The sequence below is a fragment of the Chanodichthys erythropterus genome, chromosome 14 (assembly GCF_024489055.1).
Source record: "Chanodichthys erythropterus isolate Z2021 chromosome 14, ASM2448905v1, whole genome shotgun sequence".
In the NCBI taxonomy this organism is placed as follows: domain Eukaryota; kingdom Metazoa; phylum Chordata; class Actinopteri; order Cypriniformes; family Xenocyprididae; genus Chanodichthys; species Chanodichthys erythropterus.
The window spans coordinates 7,828,458-7,849,461 of record NC_090234.1 but is presented as its reverse complement, the minus strand read 5'-3'; the positions used below and the strand labels follow the sequence as shown (position 1 = coordinate 7,849,461).

The 21,004-nt window shown below is 41.0% G+C and overlaps 1 protein-coding gene across 2 annotated transcripts in view; it reads left to right on the top strand.

Moving 5' to 3' along the window:
• Positions 1–21,004, top strand: part of map3k20a (mitogen-activated protein kinase kinase kinase 20a) — a 62,602-nt gene that overhangs the window by 34,128 nt on the left and 7,470 nt on the right. For both annotated transcript variants that reach the window (XM_067408648.1, XM_067408647.1), the window contains 2 exons: positions 1,920–1,982; positions 2,306–2,404. In XM_067408648.1, coding sequence (XP_067264749.1) covers positions 1,920–1,982; positions 2,306–2,404 — 162 coding nt within the window. The remainder of the gene's footprint in view (positions 1–1,919; positions 1,983–2,305; positions 2,405–21,004) is intronic.

The window sequence follows — 21,004 nt, the reverse complement described above, 5'->3', positions numbered from 1 at the left end:
CCACATGTCCCAAGTTTCCGCTCTAAAACTTGGCGTCATCAAACTACGCCTTTGTTTTGAATAGGCTTCTAGCGACCTCTAGCGGAAAAAAATATCACAAATTGTACCTTTAAATGGTCCTGAAAAAAGTCACACTTGTATTGTTCGCGGTCAAAAATTAGTGCATTGGAAATGAATGGAAGACAAATTCATCTAGTGGAGATGTTTGGTACTGCGCACAAACACATTCTTACTGAAAGCTCATTCTTTGAGATATCAACCTCAAATTTGGAACACAACTTGTTTAGATTTATAACTTTTCTCACAGTTTTAGAGTAAAACATGTTTTGAGAAATAAATAAATAAATATATATATATATATCATATAAAAATTGTTACTTTTTTCATATCGTGAAATGTGTTTTTTCAACTTTAAACTCAGCAAGTGTCGTCTTTAAAAAGAGACCAAACTTAAGTCTGTGCTCCAAAGCATTCAAGATTTATGGAAATTTCATTTTCAGGTCCATGCTCAAAAAGTGAATAAATGGATTATAACTACAGCATAAATATAATTTAGTACCACAAAATCCCCTAAAAATACAAAATATTAAATACAAAATGTTATTGAACTACAATATGGTATATAATTTCACTGAAATAAAAAAAAATTAAAAAAATCTGTCATTTTTGATCAACATGCGAACAGTACCAGAAGGTTAATCATTTGATACAGTGCTCTTATTGTATACATTATGTTTTACATTGTACTTGTATTTAAAAAAAAAAATACTTGCATGTAATTAGTTACACCTTAACCCACTCTTACACCTACCCGTCCCACCAAACCTGTGCTAACAATATCCACCTCAATATCAGCACAAGTGTTTCACAATACAACATCAACACAAGTACATTGTACCTAACAATTATTTAAAGACACCTAATATAAAGAATGACCAATATTCATTGTTTTCATGCATTAGCGTTTACGATCTAGGGGATGAATAAACTAACTGAACTAGCTAATCCAAAGGAAAGCAAAATCATGAATGAGATCTCCTTATTAACTCAATTACTTCTCCTAGACAGCAATGAGACTGAATGGAGAGCAAATGGAAATGTTTGCTGAGATTTTCTGCATCAGATTTATCTTTTAAAGGCCAATTCACACCTCATTGACAGATGGATCAGTGTGTTACCCCTGTCGGAGCCTGTTGGCGTCTGTTGGAGCTTGTTTTTGCCGATTGAAATGCCGTTAGGATGTCTGAGAAGTGACGTGCTGTAACCTGGTGACTATGGGTGTTGGTCTGCGTCTGTCAGTGCAGTGTGAATTGGCCTAAAGAAATCGAGCAAGAAATCTCACACATTTCTCACATGAATTTCTCAACAATGCTCAAACTGTGCTCAGAAAATCCAAGATCTCAATATGAAGTCATATGCAAAATATGAAGACCACATCTGAGCACTGCCACGTTCATTTTGGAGCTTGATACTGTATGTCAACGACTCATTTATTTGTCTTTTCATTTCCCCCAATTAATTTTAGAAATATCCGTGACAGCATTGATGTTTAATTGAAAACTCCATTATGTCATATTGCTAAGCTTTGAAAGAGCAACCTCTGAGAAATAATTTTTCCTCCTCTGGGATCCGCTGCTAACTGACATCACACATCTGATCCTGTATGCGCGCTCCGTAGAGAGCCTGATTTGTTGAATGAATTACTCTAGATGTATATGACATATGCCAGAGCACGAATTATATGTTCATTACTGATACACAATGGTATTAATTGTTGTTTTGCTGCCGAAAGTCCATTAACAGGTAATAATTGTTACATTCACACACAGCTGGTCATTGGCTGATTGTCAGTGCACTGCATAACTGCATAAATCCATCTCGTAATGTTTTAAACATTATGTCAAATCTTTCTTTTTCAGACCGAAATTGAGAAACTTACCCACGACTACCTGAGTCTGTTCCACTTTCCTCCGTTGATCAAGGCATGTTGTCTTTTATCGCTTTCTAGATGATCTTTTACATTGACTTTACATGATTTTGCATGATTTTCACCACACTGTTTTAGCTGAATTTTTCCTTATCCACCATTCTGTAATAAAAAAAGTAATTGCTTTCAGTAAACTAAACTTAATTTACTGGGTTTATCCAATTAATTTGTCAAATGTATTTGAGTTGACAAGCTATATCAACTTTCGGAAGTAGGTAAAACTAAAAAGCCCATGCAAAAAAAGAAACAAAATATGATTTTTTTTGCAGTACAGGGTCACAGCGAATGTATTTAAATGTTTCTTATGTGCAATCTTAGAATGGTTTGGCCGCTGAGGAAGAAGACGAGGAGTGGAGGAAGACTGTAAATCTGGAGTTGGTGTTTGGATATCACTGGAAAGCAGGCACAGGCCAGACGGTAAATCACACCGCTACATATCATGTGTAGGAGCCCTTATAAGCTGTTTCCATCCAAAGTTGCGAATTCAACTTATGTGCAAAATTGAAATCTCGCATAAAACATTTCTGAATAAAGCAGTGTTTCTATCCACCGAGCCAAAGAGAACAAAGTCGTCACTTCCTGATAAACTGGTGCAAAATATAGAAAAGTATGAGAAACCACTGTATATAATCATTTTTGTATAAAAGAAATGACTTGCATCTCAGAGCACACAGATTAAAACACACTAAATGTGTTATCTTGCTTTCGGAGGCGGATGCTGCTGTTTGGGAATGCAGTCGTGTAAGACGGATCTGAGGTAAATATATCGAATCACTGTGACTACAGACTTTGCTCAGGCATTTATGCTGTCGCATAATAAAATCACATGATTTCTTTGATGTGCATCGAGGAATTTATTCGGTAAATGTGTTTCCATTGTAGTTTATGCACATATTGGATAAAAAATGTACCCGACTCAAACCAGTGCATATGATTTTTCTGTGCATTTTTAGAATTTATGCGCATCTTGGCGTTTCCATTTAGCAGTTTTTATACTATATCCCAAAATGTGCATAAAAATAGGTGGATGGAAACATAGCTGTAGTTATTGATGTAGGCTTGTCCCAAATGCACACTTCATGTGTGCTTACAATCTTGTGGACTTACAATGGCTGCCACATGCATGTGTCTGTTGAGACCACAAGACCGTAGAGTGTCCCATTTGTCATTTTAGGTTTCAGAAGGGTGCTCCAAAGTGCCCCCTTTGGGGTTGATATGAGCTCTAAATGCACGTTTTTGCCAAACCCACGAGCTCCACAGCAGACTTTTACCGACGTCACGAAAGTGCGGAAGATTACAAGGGCTTAGTGTCCACCAAAGAGCTCTTCTCAAAATGCCTTTCTTCTCAAAATGTGTTTTTTTCAGTTGAGACGCTATATGTGCCATGATACATAATAGAGGTCGACCTGCGCGGCTGCAACTCACACTCTGCAGCCGTGCCTTGTTCACACACAGTTTCAACTAACAATGGCAGGGGAAAACAAACCGTTTTTAAAGAGTAATTACATTGTAGCCTACTAGAATTTATGCTGACCATGTTTATCATAAGTGCAACAAGTCATTTGCATGTGAAAGTAGAAACATGTGCAGTCCAGACAAAACTTTTGGCTAAAACGTTCATATTAACTTTCCTTTCCGACACAGCCTCCATGACGTCATCGCTCATGGCCAGTGCACTCTATGCAGTTATGAGCTGTTATGAACTCTTATTTTTGATATCACTTCGATTATGGCTATTTGACTTACAGTATAGAAGCATGCTTCAGAATAGTTTTGAGAAGGTGCTTAAAAAGTTGAGCCATGTATTATTACTGTGAATTAGGCTACTACTAAGTTAATTTGATAGTGTAGATTTTTGATTACCTGTTTTGTGTATTTAATTTAATTTAAGCAATTTTCTGTATAACTTCTTATTACTTAACTGTTAGATTTTATGAGATGAAGGGGGGGGGGGGGGGGATCGGCCAAACATATCGGCCATCGGCTGCCCTGATTTCTAAATATCGGCATCGGCCAGAGAAAAACCCGTATCGGTCAACCTCTAATACATAATGTCTGCAGAAGTGTTACTAGTATCTGATTTCACAAATAGTTTGCTTCTGAAAATAAAAATGGTGACTCAGTGCATTTGTTTTGGCACTCGTTTTGGATGAAAAGATGTGCTCATTGTTGTCATTTGGTATTATTGTACAAGCAGAATGTGATGATTGGTTGGTGTTGTATTTACTCCGCCCCTCCTCCACTGTGATTGGGCGGCTTGGTAAAAAGTGACAGTGATTTGTCATTTTAGGTTTCTTATCCAAAGTTGAACATTTTTCAACTCTCGGCACTCAGCACCTTGTCTCGCTCTTGCCGTTTAAAAAAATGTGGTGCTTCCATTGAAAACAATTGAAGAGTTTGGTTTCAAAACGCAATAACTCCATTTTGATTATTTTGAGTAAGAAGGTGTTTTCTTTACCAAGAAAGTGGCAAGATGAAAACCACTATTTTCTGTTTCAAACTTTCACATAGCATCTTTTGGATATAAAAACTTTAAAAATTCAAATCTACATTTTAATTTTAAAAAGTTTATTATAGAAACGTATTATTTTTTTCCCAAAATGCAATAAATCCATGACACTTTTTTTTTTTTTTTACAAAATGCAATTAATCCATCAATATAAAAGTTATTTTTCAAATTGAAAATACACAACAAAGTAAGTTGATTCACATATATGACATAGTCTAAACTTTGCCAATATTTATCTTACATACAGGCATTTGTCAGGGTTCTGTCACTTCAGTCTTGCTTATTTCTTGGTTTTGTGACAGAGCTCTGACACCCGTTCTTGTCGTGTTTTTGTGTGAGCGTACGGTCTCGAGGGTTCTCGGGGCTGTGCGCTCTCTTGTCTGCGTGCCCTCTTGTCTGCGTGCCTTGTTTCATGTTGGGAGCGTGGCGTTCGGATCCCGGCACTCGTGTCTAGTTTGGTTTCGGTTTCGTGTCGGGATTCGGACACTCGCGCTCCCAGTCCTGTCTTTGTTGTGAGCGCACGGTTGAGTGTTCTTTCACTTGCCGTGCGTTCTTGTCTCCTGTTTTGTCTCTTGTATTGTCATGTTGTGTAGCACGCGGTTATTTCCACCTGCCGCGTGCTTTCATGTTGTTTTTTTCTTGTGTTGTGTAGCACGCAGTCTGTGTTTCACGGGCTGCGTGCTCTCATGTTGTCTTGTTTTGTGTGAACACGTGGCTTATGAGTTTTCATAGTCACGTGTTCATGTCTCGTCTTGTGAAAGCACATGGCTTGTGATTTGTCTTCATTGGCCATGTGCTTGTGTCTTTGTTTTGTTTGATGTGAGCACATGACTTGTCATGTGTTTCTTTGTGCCATGTGCTCTCATGTCTATTGTCTTGACCCCACCCACCTTGTTACCTCATTATTGGTTGATTTGCCCCACCTGTCCTCCCTTGTTACCTGCCTTGTTTGCTCTCCTATTTATTCTCCTTGTGTTTGCAGTCCTGGGCTGGTTCGTCGTCGTTTATTCCCTCATGTTTTTCCTCCAAGTCAAGTCAGTTAAGTCAAGTCCAAGTCAAGTTTTTTGTCTAGTCTGTTTTCCCCCTCGGGGTAGTTTTTGTTGTTTTGTTTCATTTTATTATTAATTAAAAGCCCTCTTCCCTGCATATTGAGTCCTCGTCCTTCCATACCTGACAGCATTTTACTAAAAATACAGTGGTAATCTTGTTAATGTTATGAATTATTTGTCATTACCGATTAAAGAGTATCTGGCGCCACCGCACGGTTAAATAAACACATTTGCAGAGTACATTGGTTTTTAAAAAAAGCCTTCAATGTTTACAGTGGGTGGAATGGTGCTCTGTGATTGGTTGAGCGGATATCTGTAGAAAAAGGAGACTGGCGTTTGTCGCTTTTGGGAAGAAAGGGAGAAAACATGACAGAATAACACGACGGATATCGCATTTTGCGCAAAATTTATAAATTACTTTTCAATACCAAGCAGATACAATACTGATTTTGGAGGAAACTAAATTTTTTGAAAATGGCGTTTATTGCGCTTTGGAACCAAACTCTTCAATTGGAAAAAAATACACTAGCCTCGGGAAAAAACATATAAGTGGACACACAGCCTTAGGGTTCCATTTGAGACAGGGCCTTAATCCACGCAATCTTTGAGTTTGGCATAATTTTATTATGTCTGATTTTTTTTCACACTATAAAAGAACTACTAGATTTCCTCAAGAAATATGGGTGATACTTGATTGGGTTGTTGCCCAGGCGTTGTTGTGATTGCTAGGATTCTGTAATACTGTTGAGTGTTTTGAGTGGTTGTCAGGGTTTTGTGTTACAGAGAGTTACAGCACATCTGTGGTTGCTAGGCCATTTTTAGGTGTTTGCTTGGGTGTTGAGGCTGTTGATTGGTGAAAATCGTATGTGCGTATATCAAGAGGTAAGTTTCCATCCACAAATTTATATGCACATTTTTACGCAGATCGAAACAAGATGCGCATAAATTAAAATGTTTTTTAAGGACTCTTCTTATGCATCCGATAAGAAGACATGCACGTAAATTATGATGGAAAAACATTTACCAGAGAAATTCCTTGTTGTGCAACAAAAACTCACGTGACTTTGCCTCAGCAGTGGATGTGATTGGATAACTAGTCTAACCAGCTGATCAGTTTCATCGACAGCATCTCAAATGTTGGTTTGATCATTCTGAAAAGTCAAAGTCTGTCATCAGAATGATTTGGTTTAATTTCTTCCCAGAAGCGTCTCACATGATTGCATTTCTATAAATAACGCAAGAGAACATGACAATGTTTATTGAGATTCATCCGTGTGCTCTGAGATGCAAGTCATTTGTAGGAAAAAAGAGCCAATTTCTTCCCCGATTGCAGCAACTTCCATTTTTATTACAGATACTTTGCACCAATTTCCAAGGAAGTGACTCTTTTGTCTTCCTGAACACATGAGATGGAAACGCTGCTTTTTCGCAAATGTTTCATGCAATATTTCGATTTAAAATCACAACTTTGGTTTGGATGAAAACAAAAATACTTTAAAAGATGCAATTTAATTTCTGTATTAATATTTAGATATTTTGTGGCATAAATTCAAATATATTAAAATAAAGCGAAAAGCCTCAACCTTAATAAGTAGTAAAGCATAATGCATAAGAAAAAAACTAAACGTAAAATAAATAATGATTTATATTTTAAATTATTTTAACAAAACTGCCTCACTCCTTATTGTTATTTGAAAAAAGAGTGCCAAATCAAAGTCATGTGTTCCAACCAACATGCAGAGGTATGCAGAAAAAAAACATAAAACAGGAAATGATATCATAGAGAGGACCTCTGCAGACCATCAATAAAGATAAATAAAATATATAAATAAAGAATATTGGATAATTGAACAATGCAAGGTTAGTTCAGAATGTAAAATGTCATTCAGTGTAACTCCCCAAAAACATTAAAAAAAAATCATGATTTTGTTAAAAAAATGTATAATATATATATATATCTATAACTATATATATATATATATATATATATATATATATATATATATATATATATATATAGTTACGGTTGTGCTGGTGTAGAGATGAGGCAGATACGGATTTCCACATTAACAGATACTTTAATCCAAAAGGGCAAGAAGAACCTAGCATACAACATCAACATAACATTTAAGACGGACAAGAGCTGTGTCCGAAACCGCTCACTCGTTCACTCATTCACTATTCCCTATATAGTGTATGGCATTTGAGTGCACTATATCTGCATGGAAATATCTAAACGAAATGAAGTGAGTGAATTCGGACACTGACGTATACACTGTGCGTCGGAGAGCTGGAGCTGTCGCAGAAACGGCTCGACGCGATAAAACAATTTTATCCTACATGTTACTTACATTATAAAATAATGTTAATAACAATAACAATCATAATGACTTTATTTTGTAATCATACATGCCTCCGTGCCAGCTTTGTAGTTTAATTGATTGTATAATTGGTTTGTCATGCTTAATATGGGTTCATAATCATTAAATACTATAAAATACTGTAAACAAAAAATAAACACATTAACAAGTGTACATTATTAAATGCATTTATTCTTTTTAATAAAGTTTTTTTAGTTTGTTATAAACTCTCACGCTCACAGATGAGGTGGTGTTTGAGTGCCCTCAGGCGACCGTTATGATTTGAATACGCTACTGATGATTAACGACAGTCCTCTCCGCATTGGATTTTGGGAAATAGTGCTTCAGCGAGTGTACATCGAATGTACACTCGAAATCAGAGAGAATTGTGGGTAAAAAGTAGTGAACGAATGTAGGGAATTAAGTCACTCACTTAGAATTCGGACACCACTACAAAATGGCCGACACCCGATATAGTGGACTATATAGTGGATAGGGAGCGGTTTCGGACACAGCTAAGGAGTGCAGGGAGTGAGTGCATAATAAAGGGAGTGCAGATGATAGAGTCCAGGTGCAGGTGATCCGTGATGATGAGGAGCTGACGAGGGAAGTGAGTGCAGGTGTGGAGAACAGGAGGATCTTGGGAAATGGAGTCCAGGGGAACAAGGGATCCGTGACAGTGGGCGCCCTGGAGACCTCAAGCCGGAGCAGGGGGAAGAGCAGACTGAGTGGAGGTCTCCAGGGCGGGCTCAAAAGCCATGGTGGGTCAGGGGCCGAAGGCAGCCATGGCGGGTCAGGGGCCGAAGGCAGCCATGGCGGGTCAGGTGCAGCGGGCAGACATGGCGGGTCAGGTGCAGCGGCCTGCCGAAAAGGCCTGGAGTCGGCCTGGAGGTGTAGGCAGGGTTCCAGAAGGCCGCAGCGTAACCAAGACGACAGACGTCACAGGAAAAGCAGGAGGGAGTGAAGAAGCCAAGTGAACAGAGGGACGAAGGGACGGAGTGAAAACGGAGGAGTGCAGTCCTGAGGTGAGGGTGGGCTGATGAGGGACCAATGCTTGACCGGAGGAAGGATGGAGGCTGGTGAAGCTGGTGGACTGATGGGACATGGTGGAGATGAGGGAGGTTGGAGCCAAGGTGGAGGTAATGGGGCAGAGGGTCGAGGTGGAGTGCTTGATGAAGGGGCTTGAGATGGAGAAGCAATGCTCGGCGGCGGCGGCGGCTGGAGCTGAGGGCTCGTAGGCGGCGGCTGGAGCTGAGGGCTCGGACCAAAAGTCAATTAACCAGACCGCATCATCTGGCGTTTTGCATAGGGCTGGAGCGGGCTCTGGAGACACTGGAGCGGGCTCTGGAGACACTGGAGTGGGCTCTGGATACACTGGAGCGGGCTCTGGAAACACTGGAGCGGGCTCCGGAGACACTGGAGCGGGCTGCTTCCTCCTCCTCCGCTTACGGGACCCAGTGGAGGAGTCTGGGTTCCGTGTGGGGCAGGCAGGGCGTTTGCTGGAGGGGTATGTGGAGGAAGACGGTGGCTGACTGACTGGCCCGGCCAACCATGTTTCTGGATGGACTAGAGACAGACACCCATCCTGAACCCAATCTACGACAAATTTGGAATCATTTAACCACAAAATGGCATTTATGGTTTCGCTTAAGGAGAAACGATAATCGGGTTCACCAAAACGGATGGTGTCATCATCTAGTCCATCCAGAAACAGGGAGATCAAACGTGCTTCAGGCCAGTCGGACAAACAAGCGAGCTCAACGAACTCCTCCACATACCTTTCCAGCGAACGACCTACCTGCAGGAGCCCGATGAGCCGCTCGCCAGCTGACAGGGAAGAGAGAGGCATGGGATAAGTTGGAGCCAGTGAGCTGGGGAAGATCTCCATTTTTTCTGTGGAAATCCAGTCGGTTTTAGGTCCGTCTTTCTGTTACGGTTGTGCTGGTGTAGATATGAGGCAGATATATATATATATATATATATATATATATATATATATATATATATATATACTTTTTTTTAACAAAATCATGATTTTTTTATGTTTTAAGTTTAATATATATATATATTAAACGTGAAATATATGTTTAAAATGTTTTGGAAAATAATGATTCAAATGTGGACACTCACATGGATTCAAGAAATATTACGGTTACACCTTATTTTAAATTGGCTTTAAATAAAAACTTTTCTTGGAAATGTTTCTAAGATTTCTACATTTCTAAGAACTTATTCAAACACATTTTTTAAAAAGGTTTTCCTTGTCGTTGACTCCGCTCACTTAAAAAAAGTAATTGCATTCCTCTCCTCAACAAGACGCATGATGGTCGATCGCTAATCTGAATATTGGAGGAACATGAATGCAGTGTTTGTTCTCTTTAATGTATGGAATGTTTGTGATTTGCTGTCATTATTTTTGCATCACCGTCTGTGCATGTTAACGGGGAGCTTTTGTTGGAGGTGTGATGTCTTGTCATAACTGAGATGTTTTGTCGCAATTGCGGCGCTCCTTGATTTGAAGTTGTCTTCCTCAAGTAAAAGATGCCTGTTATCGCCCTCCTCCGAACACTGACCTGTCTCGCTTAGCGCTTTTTCGGTTCCCAAGCCTCTTGTTTTGGCTCCTCTTTTTCGTTCACTTAAAAAAAAGCAGCGAGAGATAAATAATTTTTCATGTAAGGCGAGGCGTAGCATCCACCCCCTCTTGCCGGCGAGCCTTTGTTTGGGCCCCTGACACAGGAGAGCGACTGCGTCTTCACTTTCCGTTTGAATTTAATCAAAAATTTAGCCAGAAGTCATTTTCTTTTTAAAAGGCAAATGTTATTTAATCTTTCAGCTGTTCATTGTCCCATCATAAATAGTCCCCTTTCAACGCGTGCGGCGGGGCTGAAGCGGGGCCGCTAATTGCCTCCTATTTCTCCTGACATGTGGTGGTTTGGTTGGGAGGAAGCTCAGCGGGAAGAAGGAAACAGGAGTCTGAGAAAATGAGAGCTAATTATTTTCCCCTGCCTGGTGTCAGCCTCCGTGTCAGCCTTGTTTTTACAAACTGCAAGGTTTTTTGCACTAAATAAAACAAACCCGCTTCGCTCGAGGTTTTTTTGCCGCCTTTTTGCTCTCTCTCTCTCTCTCTCCGTCTCTCTCTCTCTCTCTCTCCTGGCGGTGTCGTGGTACCAGCTGCACTTCTCAAAGCCTAAATGAGACCCTGCGATTGTGCTTTGCCCATCTGACAGCACAGAGTGTTTCTGTTAATGAGGATATCAGGGCTTAGTCGCCGGAAAGGTGCTGAATTATGTATGAGGTGTCATTAGACGCTTACCACGCTGGCCGTCATTACCGCACATTGTTTCTGCTGCTGCTATTAGGCAGGGATAACGTTTGGCAAACGCTTGGTCAGCACTCGGCCGACTAGTTACTGGACGCCTTTAAGCCCCATCCAAAAACGAACACGCTCACGGGTGCCTGTTCAGGCTTGTGTAACAGGGTTATATATGTGTCTCCACTTGCCAATAATGAACCATTTAAATGATCTGACTGAAAGATGATTGGACAGGAAGGAGTTAACGGGGTTTCCTATTGGCTGGTTGTCTCTCTGTGCTGCCAGAGGTGAGGAGTGTGATTGGCAGCTCCTTAAATCAAATTCAGCCGTTTATTCATAACACACTGTCATTGAAATGTGTGGTACGTTATTTTAGTATCATTGAGATATTATATTTTTTATTCATATTTTCAAATAGTTTGTTTCATTTTAATTTTAAAGTTTTAGTAATTTTGTTTTTTAGTATTATTATTTTTAAATGTCTATATAGTTTTATTAAATTTTATTTTAGTACATTAAGTTAAACCAACTTAAAACATTTGTTGCCTTGTCAACTAAAAAAAAAAAAAAGTGTTTGTATATTTTATGTTGTTTTTATAGTCAGGGTTATTATAGCTATCTATTAAAAAAAATTAAATTGAAATAAAATAAAATAAATGTTAACTGAAATAAAATTTAATAAAAACTATAGACACATTAAAAAAAACACTTGACAAACAAATTAAAAAAATGATTAAATATTTTACTAAAATTAAAACGGAAAATATAAAAATGAAAACTAACACTGATTTCAGTTAATGTTCATTTTTCTTCAATGTATGGTTTTAGTTAACTATAATACCCCTGATATTGTCAGGTTTACAGACTGATCATTTGATTTTTCTGCTTCTGTTTGGTTCCTGTGCTTCCTTTCTGTTCACTGATTATGCCCTAATTTGTTGTCATGGTTACCAATTGCTTTGTGCACCTGTTTCATGTTCAGTTTGTCGTCACTTCATGTGTTTTCTCTGATCCGATATTTATCCTATCGTGAAAAGACCAGGTGTAAATGCCCTCTGAAACGCATTCAATCACTCAAACCACTTCAGGAGGTGGTCTGAGACCCATTTCCCAATGAAACTGGACAAGTGTAAATGCATTTGGTTGTTAAAACCACAACAGGCATCACTGTAGCTGAGTATCTCTTCAGAAAGCCGAAATGCAAACTGCCACAAATGAAACTCCTGAATTCGCATCCTGATGCTTAACACAGTAAAAGTAGTGAGACTAAATGATATTATCAGTGCTGATGTTGCTCTCTCTCCTACTGCAGTCTTTGATCTTGAAATTACCTTGTGATAAATAAAATGCAGCTCATATCGGTTACATTCGTACATTGTTTTACGGAGACACATTTATGTGGCCATTGTTTTAACAAATCGGATAGCTGTCTGTCCAAGCATAAAGTGACCAGGTGTAAACAGGCACTTTGTTTTTGCAAAGCAGTTATGTTTTCCTATGAACTGTGGTTTTTGATAATCTTCTTTGTTTCACCTACATCCAAGATGTTCATGTCTTTCTTTCTTCAGTTTAAAAGCAATGAAGGTTTTTGAGGAAATTTTTCTCCATATAGTGGAAACTGGCAAATGTCAGTTTCAGTGCAGCTTCAAAGAGCTGGTCTACATGATCCCAGACGAGGAATAAGGGTCTTATCTAGAGAAATGATCAGTCATTTTCTAAAAACCTAAAAATTATATACTTTTTAACCACAAATGCTCGTCTTCCACTGCTCTGTGATGCACCACGCATTACGTAACACACATTGGAAACACATTGGAAAGGTCACGCGTTACACAGGCGGAAGATTCATTTCAGTGTTCACAAAGAAAATATGCGAAGACTAATAGGGCGTTCACACCAGACGCAACTTGCGTGAATAAATTGCGCTATTCGCGGGTAGTTGGACGCTTGAACATTTTGAGTTTACTTGCTTCATTTGCGCGTGACATTCGCTTTATTCGCATGTGAAAATTCACTCTTCCTCTCCTTTAAATATGTGTCCCTCAGACTCTTCCACTTCTTTCTGCACACTTCCTCTGAATAAACACAACTCGTCAGCGGGAAAGTAGTTGTAAAATACGGCGAATAAGCTCAATTTGCCGTCTTTTTCTAGCTTGTAGTCTCAATATGTATATATATATATATATAGCTCAAATTGAGTAAAGACCGTTTTTTACAACTTACCAGATTGTGCGACCTTCTCACTCACTTTCTTCCAAGCAAGATCCTTTTAATTCCTGTTTCTATAAAAGTATGTAGATGTATCGTACAGCGACAATGGTCCTCCATTGTTGCTTCGGATTTCTGCCTCCGCTCACTACGTTGCAATCACATCACTACTAGAGCATGCTCCCGATTGGTTAACGCGGCGCAAATTTTCGCCAAAGTTTAGATTTTTCAACTTGCGTGATTCGTGCGTCAAACGCCCGAAATGCTCAATTCGCGCCACCTCATTTGCGCGAATCGCGCCGCAGGATGTCTTTGTATTGTCTTAACATTTAAATCACTCGTGCTTAACACTTCATTCGTGTCTGGTGTGAACGCACCATAATTCAAATGTCCTTTACAAACAAAAGGTAAAACAATGATGTTGGACGATTTTGAAGTTGGAGGAGAAAATTAAATTTCTCTACCGTCATGCGTGACCTTTCTAATGTGATTACGTAATGCATGACGCATCACAGAGCAGCGGAAGATGAGCATTTGTGGTTAAAAAGTATATAATTGTTTTTATTTTTTTAGAAAATGACCAATCGTTTCACTAGATAAGACCCTTATTCCTCATCTGGGATCGTGTAGAGCTCTTTGAAGCTGCACTGAAACTGACATTTGGACCTTCAACCCGTTGAACCGCAGTGAACTCCACTATATGGAGAAAAATCCTGGAATGTTTTCCTCAAAAACCTTCATTTATTTTCGACTGAAGAAAGAAAGACATGAACATCTTCTATGACATGGGGCTGAGTAAATTATCAAGAAATTTTCATTCTGAAGTGAACTAATCCTTTATTAAGACAATAGTGACAATGACATAATAGATGCAATACAACAAAAAAGAGATAAAGTGCATTATCCTGAATATTGTCTAATAACACTTTAGGCTCAGAGTTAAATACGTTATCAATGAAGAAGGATGAGTTTTATGAATGCACAACGCAGAAGGGACAACAGACAGTTACACTTGCACGAGGCCTCTCTATCAAACGCTGTGTAAGTGTGTGAAGTGTGAATGGCCACATGCTTTAAGCCGTTCCCTTTGACCTCGGTGCCGGGCTGGCAGATTGGATGGATCATTACCGCTCGGCTCAGCCGTGTCTGGCGTGGCCTCTCGGTAAGGGGCCTCATCTCCATTGCTAATGTGAATGAGAATGGATGTTAAGGTCTCTGAGAAAGGAACACGGCCGCTTCTCTGCACTCTGATCTCTCGTAGCTTCAGTCTTCACATCATTCTGTCTCAGAAACGTGCGTGTGTGTGAATGAATACTCTCCCGTTGACATTCAATGATTCATTCTCACGCTTGGCTTTCCTCAGGGATATGTTTGCGTTTACACGACACAACACAATGTCTCGCAGCTTTACAACAGAGCAAAGTTCAACATTATCTGTAACACTCGTAAAGCTAGTAGTAAATGTGTCGCTTTATAGCCATTCAGTTAACGTGTTGTACGTATATAAGGCTGTGACACGCCAAACCAACATAAATCAGATGAGAACAAAACTTGTCTTGAATTGAGCTCAATAACGACAGTGCTTTATAGCTGAATCAAATTCTTTCATATTTGATGAATTTTGCAAAATCAGCACTCTTATTGAACTGAACTGAATCAACATTGAACTGATTCAAGCTGAATAATGACACTATTGCCTTCTGAAGAGCTGCTTATAGCCGAATTGAAATCATTTCATAATTAATGAACTTTACACAGTTATGGAACTGAACTGAACTGAATCATTTTGGCCGAACATACAACCTTTCAAAGTATACTCTTATTTGAAAGTGTGCTAAAAATCAAGATGGTTGACACATGCGCACTAGAGTTTCATCCTTGTTCACAGGGTATCTGCATGGTTTAAAATCAAATTGAAGGCTTTTTAAGACATTTAAGACCTGCACAAATAAAAACTAAAACCGTATCGAGGTTTATAATACAAGTTTTGACAAAAACAAGTTTCTAATATTATTAACTTTGCTCACACTAAAAACACTAGGTTATAAGCAACTCAATTTGGGTTGTTTTTAGCCCAAGGGCTGGGTAAATATAGGACAGAACACATGTTGGGCTGATTTTACCCAGTAAATTGGGTTATTTATTTACCCAGCATAATTTTTAATTTGTACTATAATATTAGCTTTTCTTTTCTTTTTACTTCATGCATGAATTAGATTAACTTAAATCCTCTAAACGTTTTTAAAATACTCCACACAACCTCTGGTTTACATTATAACTTCCTTTATTTGTGATGAGTATCATGTTTTAAGGTATATATTTTATACCATTTTTAATATGTAGGCTACATTTAAACTCATTTAACAAACATTAGAAGTTAAAATTAAACATTTAAAAGTAATTCAAGGGTAGTTGAGTAGCCAAAGTATTTAGATGTAGTATCTTTACAAATAATGTCATTAATTTTATTCAAGGCATCTGGCGTTTCCTTTACATGAACAGTCCGATGCTACACTCGTTTGATTCACATCATGTTATGTTGCTTTGCAAAAAATTAAAGGGTTAATTCACTCAAAAATGAAAATTCTGTCATTAATTAGTCACCCTCATGTCGTTTCACACCTGTAAGACCTTCGTTCATCTTCAGAACACAAATTAAGATATTTTTGATGAAATCTGATGGCTCAGTGAGGCCTGCATCGCCAACACACTCCCTTTTTCAATGCCCAGAAAGCTACTAAAGACACATTTAAATCAGTTAATGTGACTACAGTGGTTCAACCTTAATTTTATAAAGCGACAAGAATACTTTTTATGTGCCAAAAATAACAACAACTTTATTCAACAATATCTGGTGATGGGCGATTTCAAAACACTGCTTCATGAAGCTTTGAAGCTTTACGAATCTTTTGTTTCGAATCAGTGGTTCAGAGCGCCAAAATCACATGATTTCAGTAAACGAGGCTTCGTTACGCCATAAGTATTTAGAAACTTCAGTAGTTTACATGACTTTGGCGATTTGATTCACGCTCCGAATCACTCATTTGAAACAAAAGATTCGTAAAGCTTCATGAAGCAGTGTTTTGAAATCGCCCATCACTAGATATTGTTGAATAAAGTCGCTATTTTGTTTTTTTGGCGCACAAAAAGGATTCTTGTCACATTATAATATTAAAGTTGAACCACTGTAGTCACATGAACTGTTTTAAAAACATCTTTAGTAGCTTTCTGGGCATTGAAAAAGGGAATGTTATTGCTGGCAATGCAGGCCTCACTGAGCCATTGGATTTATTGGAGCCATTAATTTGTGTTCTGAAGATGAACGAAGGTCTTATGGGTGTGGAACGACACGAGGCTGAGTAATAAATGACAGAATTTTCATTTTTTTGGTGAACTAACCCTTTAAATGATTACAGCACAGTAACCTGTACACAAACCTGTATTTTACAGAAGAAATGCACCAATTCAGTGTCACTGAGAACTGCTTTCTCCTGAAGAGGATGCAAATAGCTTGTTACATCTGTCCTGGGTAACTCTAAAACCACAGGGCCCCGTTGTTCAGTGTCTATGCTCTTTCTCTCCAGAAGTTACGATGACGGATAAAAATGCCTTTGTACACATAGAGTTAACCAAGTGTTGCAAATATCTTAATATCACACAAGAAATTGTTTATTTAAAAAAATCTACATATTGGGCCCCATCATACACCCTGTGTTTTTGCTAGTTTCAGCCTGAGCAGTTATCATTTTTTTACGTACAGCTGTTGGCGTGTTGCTATTTCGAGGCAACTGAAAACAACTGCACCATTGACCAACTGAAACCTGCTCTAAAGTCAATGGCACAGTATTAATGTAAAAGATTATTTTTGTGTCCATAAAGATGTCACGGAATGAAGGAAGGATGCAGATGCAAGTTAAATCTCTTTAATAGAGCTTCACACCGAAGGTAGTCAGATTCAACATACACAAAGAACATATAACAGTCAGCAGGAGAGTGGTAACACAGGGACGTCGATGGGCGGTGAAGATCCGTGAAGAGTGATGACCGAAGAGCAGTGTCCGTGAAGTAATCCGTGCGTGAAGTCCAGAGAGTAATCCAACGAGAACACGAAAACCAGGAAGCAATGAATCAAAGTCCAGTCCAGGGAAACACACAACAAGCAACACAGGAAACAACACGCGGACACCGTACAACGATCTGACAAACAAGAGACGAAAGACAAGGCGTTATATAGGCAGATGGTAATTGCTCACAGCTGCCGCTGATCAACAATCAGCGGCGACGCCCACACAAAACAATCAGGTAACACACCCACACCATCACACAGACACCAGAATGAGACAGCGGATTCATGAACCGTGACAGTACCCCCTCTCCTAGGAACGCCTCACGGCGTTCCCAGAACTCCTTACCTGCCGATTGTAATCATCGATAAGGGAGTGATCCAGAATGTCTCTAGCAGGAACCCAACTTCTCTCCTCCGGACCGTAACCTTCCCAGTCCACCAAGTACTGGAATCCGCGTCCCCTCCGCCTCGAGTCCAGAATGCGATTAACCGAATAGGTTGGTTCCCCGTCTACGAGCCGCGGCGGTGGGGGAACCGGAGTAGGCGGATTAAGATGCGAGTGAAAAACAGGCTTAATTTTGGAAACATGGAAGGCGGGATGAATCCTCCTGTACGCCGGAGGCAATTTGAGTCGGACTGCCACTGGGCTAATAATCTTAGTGACAGGAAACGGGCCAATGAATTTGGGAGCTAACTTATTGGCAACGGAACGGAGCGGAATGTTCTTGGTAGAAAGCCACACTTTTTGACCCACGACGTATACGGGAGGCTTTGACCGGTGGCGATCAGTCTTAGCCTTGGTGCGCGCCCTCACTTGCAACAGAGTCTCGCGGGCTCTGTTCCAAGTGCGGTGGCACCTCTGGACAAAGGCGTGAGCAGAGGGGACCACGACTTCGGATTCCAGACTGGGAAACACAGGTGGCTGGTAACCTAAACTGCATTCGAACGGAGAGAGGCCCGTAGAAGACACTGGTAACGAATTGTGTGCGTACTCAATCATAGAGAGTTGTTGGCTCCAGGAGGAAGGATTCTTGGACGCCAAACATCGCAACATACGCTCTAAATCTTGGTTGGCTCTCTCGGTTTGTCCATTGGTCTGGGGGTGGAACCCAGAGGAAAGACTAGCCGTCGCGCCCAGCAGTCTACAAAACTCCTGCCAAAATTTGGACACAAACTGGGGACCCCTGTCGGACACCACATCTACCGGGAGGCCATGTAACCGAAAGATGTGGTCTACGACAGTAACCGCTGTCTCCTTGGCAGAGGGCAATTTGGTCAAGGGAATGAAATGAGTCGCCTTCGAGAACCGGTCCACTACGGTCAAAACGACCGTGTACCCCTGGGAGGGTGGGAGGGCGGTGACAAAATCTAGAGCGATGTGGGACCAGGGTCTCAAAGGGACAGACAGCGGTTGGAGTAACCCATCTGGAGGGCGGTTGGACGTCTTACCAGTGGCACAAACCGAGCAAGCCAAAACAAAACTGCGGATGTCCCGAGCCATAGCAGGCCACCAGAATCGTTGCTTAACCAAAAATCTGGTTCGATTAACCCCTGGATGACAAGCCACGTTGGAACAATGCCCCCACTTGATGACGCAGGACCTTAACTCCTCCGGCACAAACAAACGGTTCGGTGGGCACCCGGGCGGAGGCATTACCCCTTCTAAGGCCGCCAGGACCTTCGATTCGACCTCCCATGTAAGAGTGGAGACTACTAATGTCTCAGGAAGAATACACTCGGGAGTGGACGGGCGCTCGGATGGATCAAAAATACGAGATAAAGAATCGGGCTTGATGTTTTTGGAGCCCGGGCGGTACGATAGAGCAAAGTCAAAACGTCCGAAAAAAAGTGTCCACCGAGCCTGCCTTGAGTTGAGTCTTTTGGCCGATCGAATATATTCTAGGTTCTTGTGATCAGTCCAAACGATGAAGGGCACCCCCGATCCCTCCAACCAATGACGCCACTCTTCCAACGCTAATTTGACTGCCAACAACTCTCTGTTACCAATGTCATAATTGCGTTCAGCGGGAGACAAACGATGAGAAAAATACGCGCAGGGATGCATCTTCTCGTCCGAGGGCGCCCGCTGGGAAAGAACTGCTCCTACCCCCACCTCTGACGCATCGACCTCCACCACGAACTGACGCGAAGGATCAGGGGCGATAAGAATGGGAGCCGAAACGAAGCGGCTCTTCAGTTTGGCAAATGCAACCTGAGCTGCATCTGACCACCTGAAGGTCGTTCGTGGTGAGGTCAAGGCGGTCAGAGGCGCGGCTAGCTGGCTGAAATTGCGAATAAAACGCCGGTAAAAATTGGCAAACCCCAGAAACCGCTGTAGGGCCTTACGGGAATCTGGACTTGGCCAATCCACCACAGCCTTAACCTTGTCAGGATCCATGCGAATTCCCTCGGACGAGACGATGTACCCTAGAAAGGAAACAGACTGTGCATGAAATTCGCATTTCTCCGCCTTGACAAAAAGCCCATTCTCTAGCAGACGCTGGAGCACTCGTCTGACGTGTTGAACATGTTCCTGGAGAGACGACGAAAATATCAATATGTCATCCAGGTAGACATAAATGAACTGATCAACCATGTCTCTCAACACGTCATTGACGAGTGCCTGGAAGACCGCGGGCGAGTTGGAAAGCCCGAAGGGCATAACCAAGTATTCAAAGTGCCCTCTAGGGGTGTTTAAAAGCGGTCTTCCATTCATCCCCCTTCCTAATGCGGACCAAATGATAAGCGTTCCTCAAGTCCAATTTAGTGAAAACGGACGCTCCCTGCAACCTCTCAAAGGCTGAAGACATCAACGGCAAAGGGTAAGTATTCTTTACCGTGATGTTGTTCAACCCTCGGTAATCAATACAAGGTCGCAGAGATCCGTCCTTCTTCCCCACAAAAAAAGAACCCCGCTGGAGAAGAGGAAGGGCGGATGAACTTAGCTGCCAGAGAATCAGAAATGTATTTCTCCATGGCCTCCCTCTCGGGAACAGACAGAGAGTATAATTTGCCCTTAGGCGGAGACTTACCCGGAACTAAGTCTATGGCACAGTCATAGGGACGATGCGGAGGGAGAGAAGCAGCACGGGACTTACTGAACACTTCCTTCAGGTCCAGATACTCCGCGGGCACGTTAGACAAATCCGCAGCCTTTTCCTGTAACACAGAGACAGACACAGTGGGACAAGCAGACTTAAGACAAGACCTGTGACACAAAGTGCTCCACTCGGTGATGGTGTTGAGTTGCCAGTCGATCCGAGGATTGTGCTTGGTGAGCCAGGGGTGTCCGAGAACTACGGGTGCTTGCGGTGAGTCCAAAAGCATGAACTGAATCCTCTCGTTGTGGTTACCGGAGGTGGTGAGGGTGACGTAATCCGTGATCTGAGAGATGTTAGGAAGACGTTGACCGTTGAGTGCGTTGACTGTAACCAGGTGAGTAAGTGAAGAGATGGGTAGTCCATGCTGTAGTGCGTAACTGGTGTCCATAAAGTTCCCCTCAGCCCCGGAGT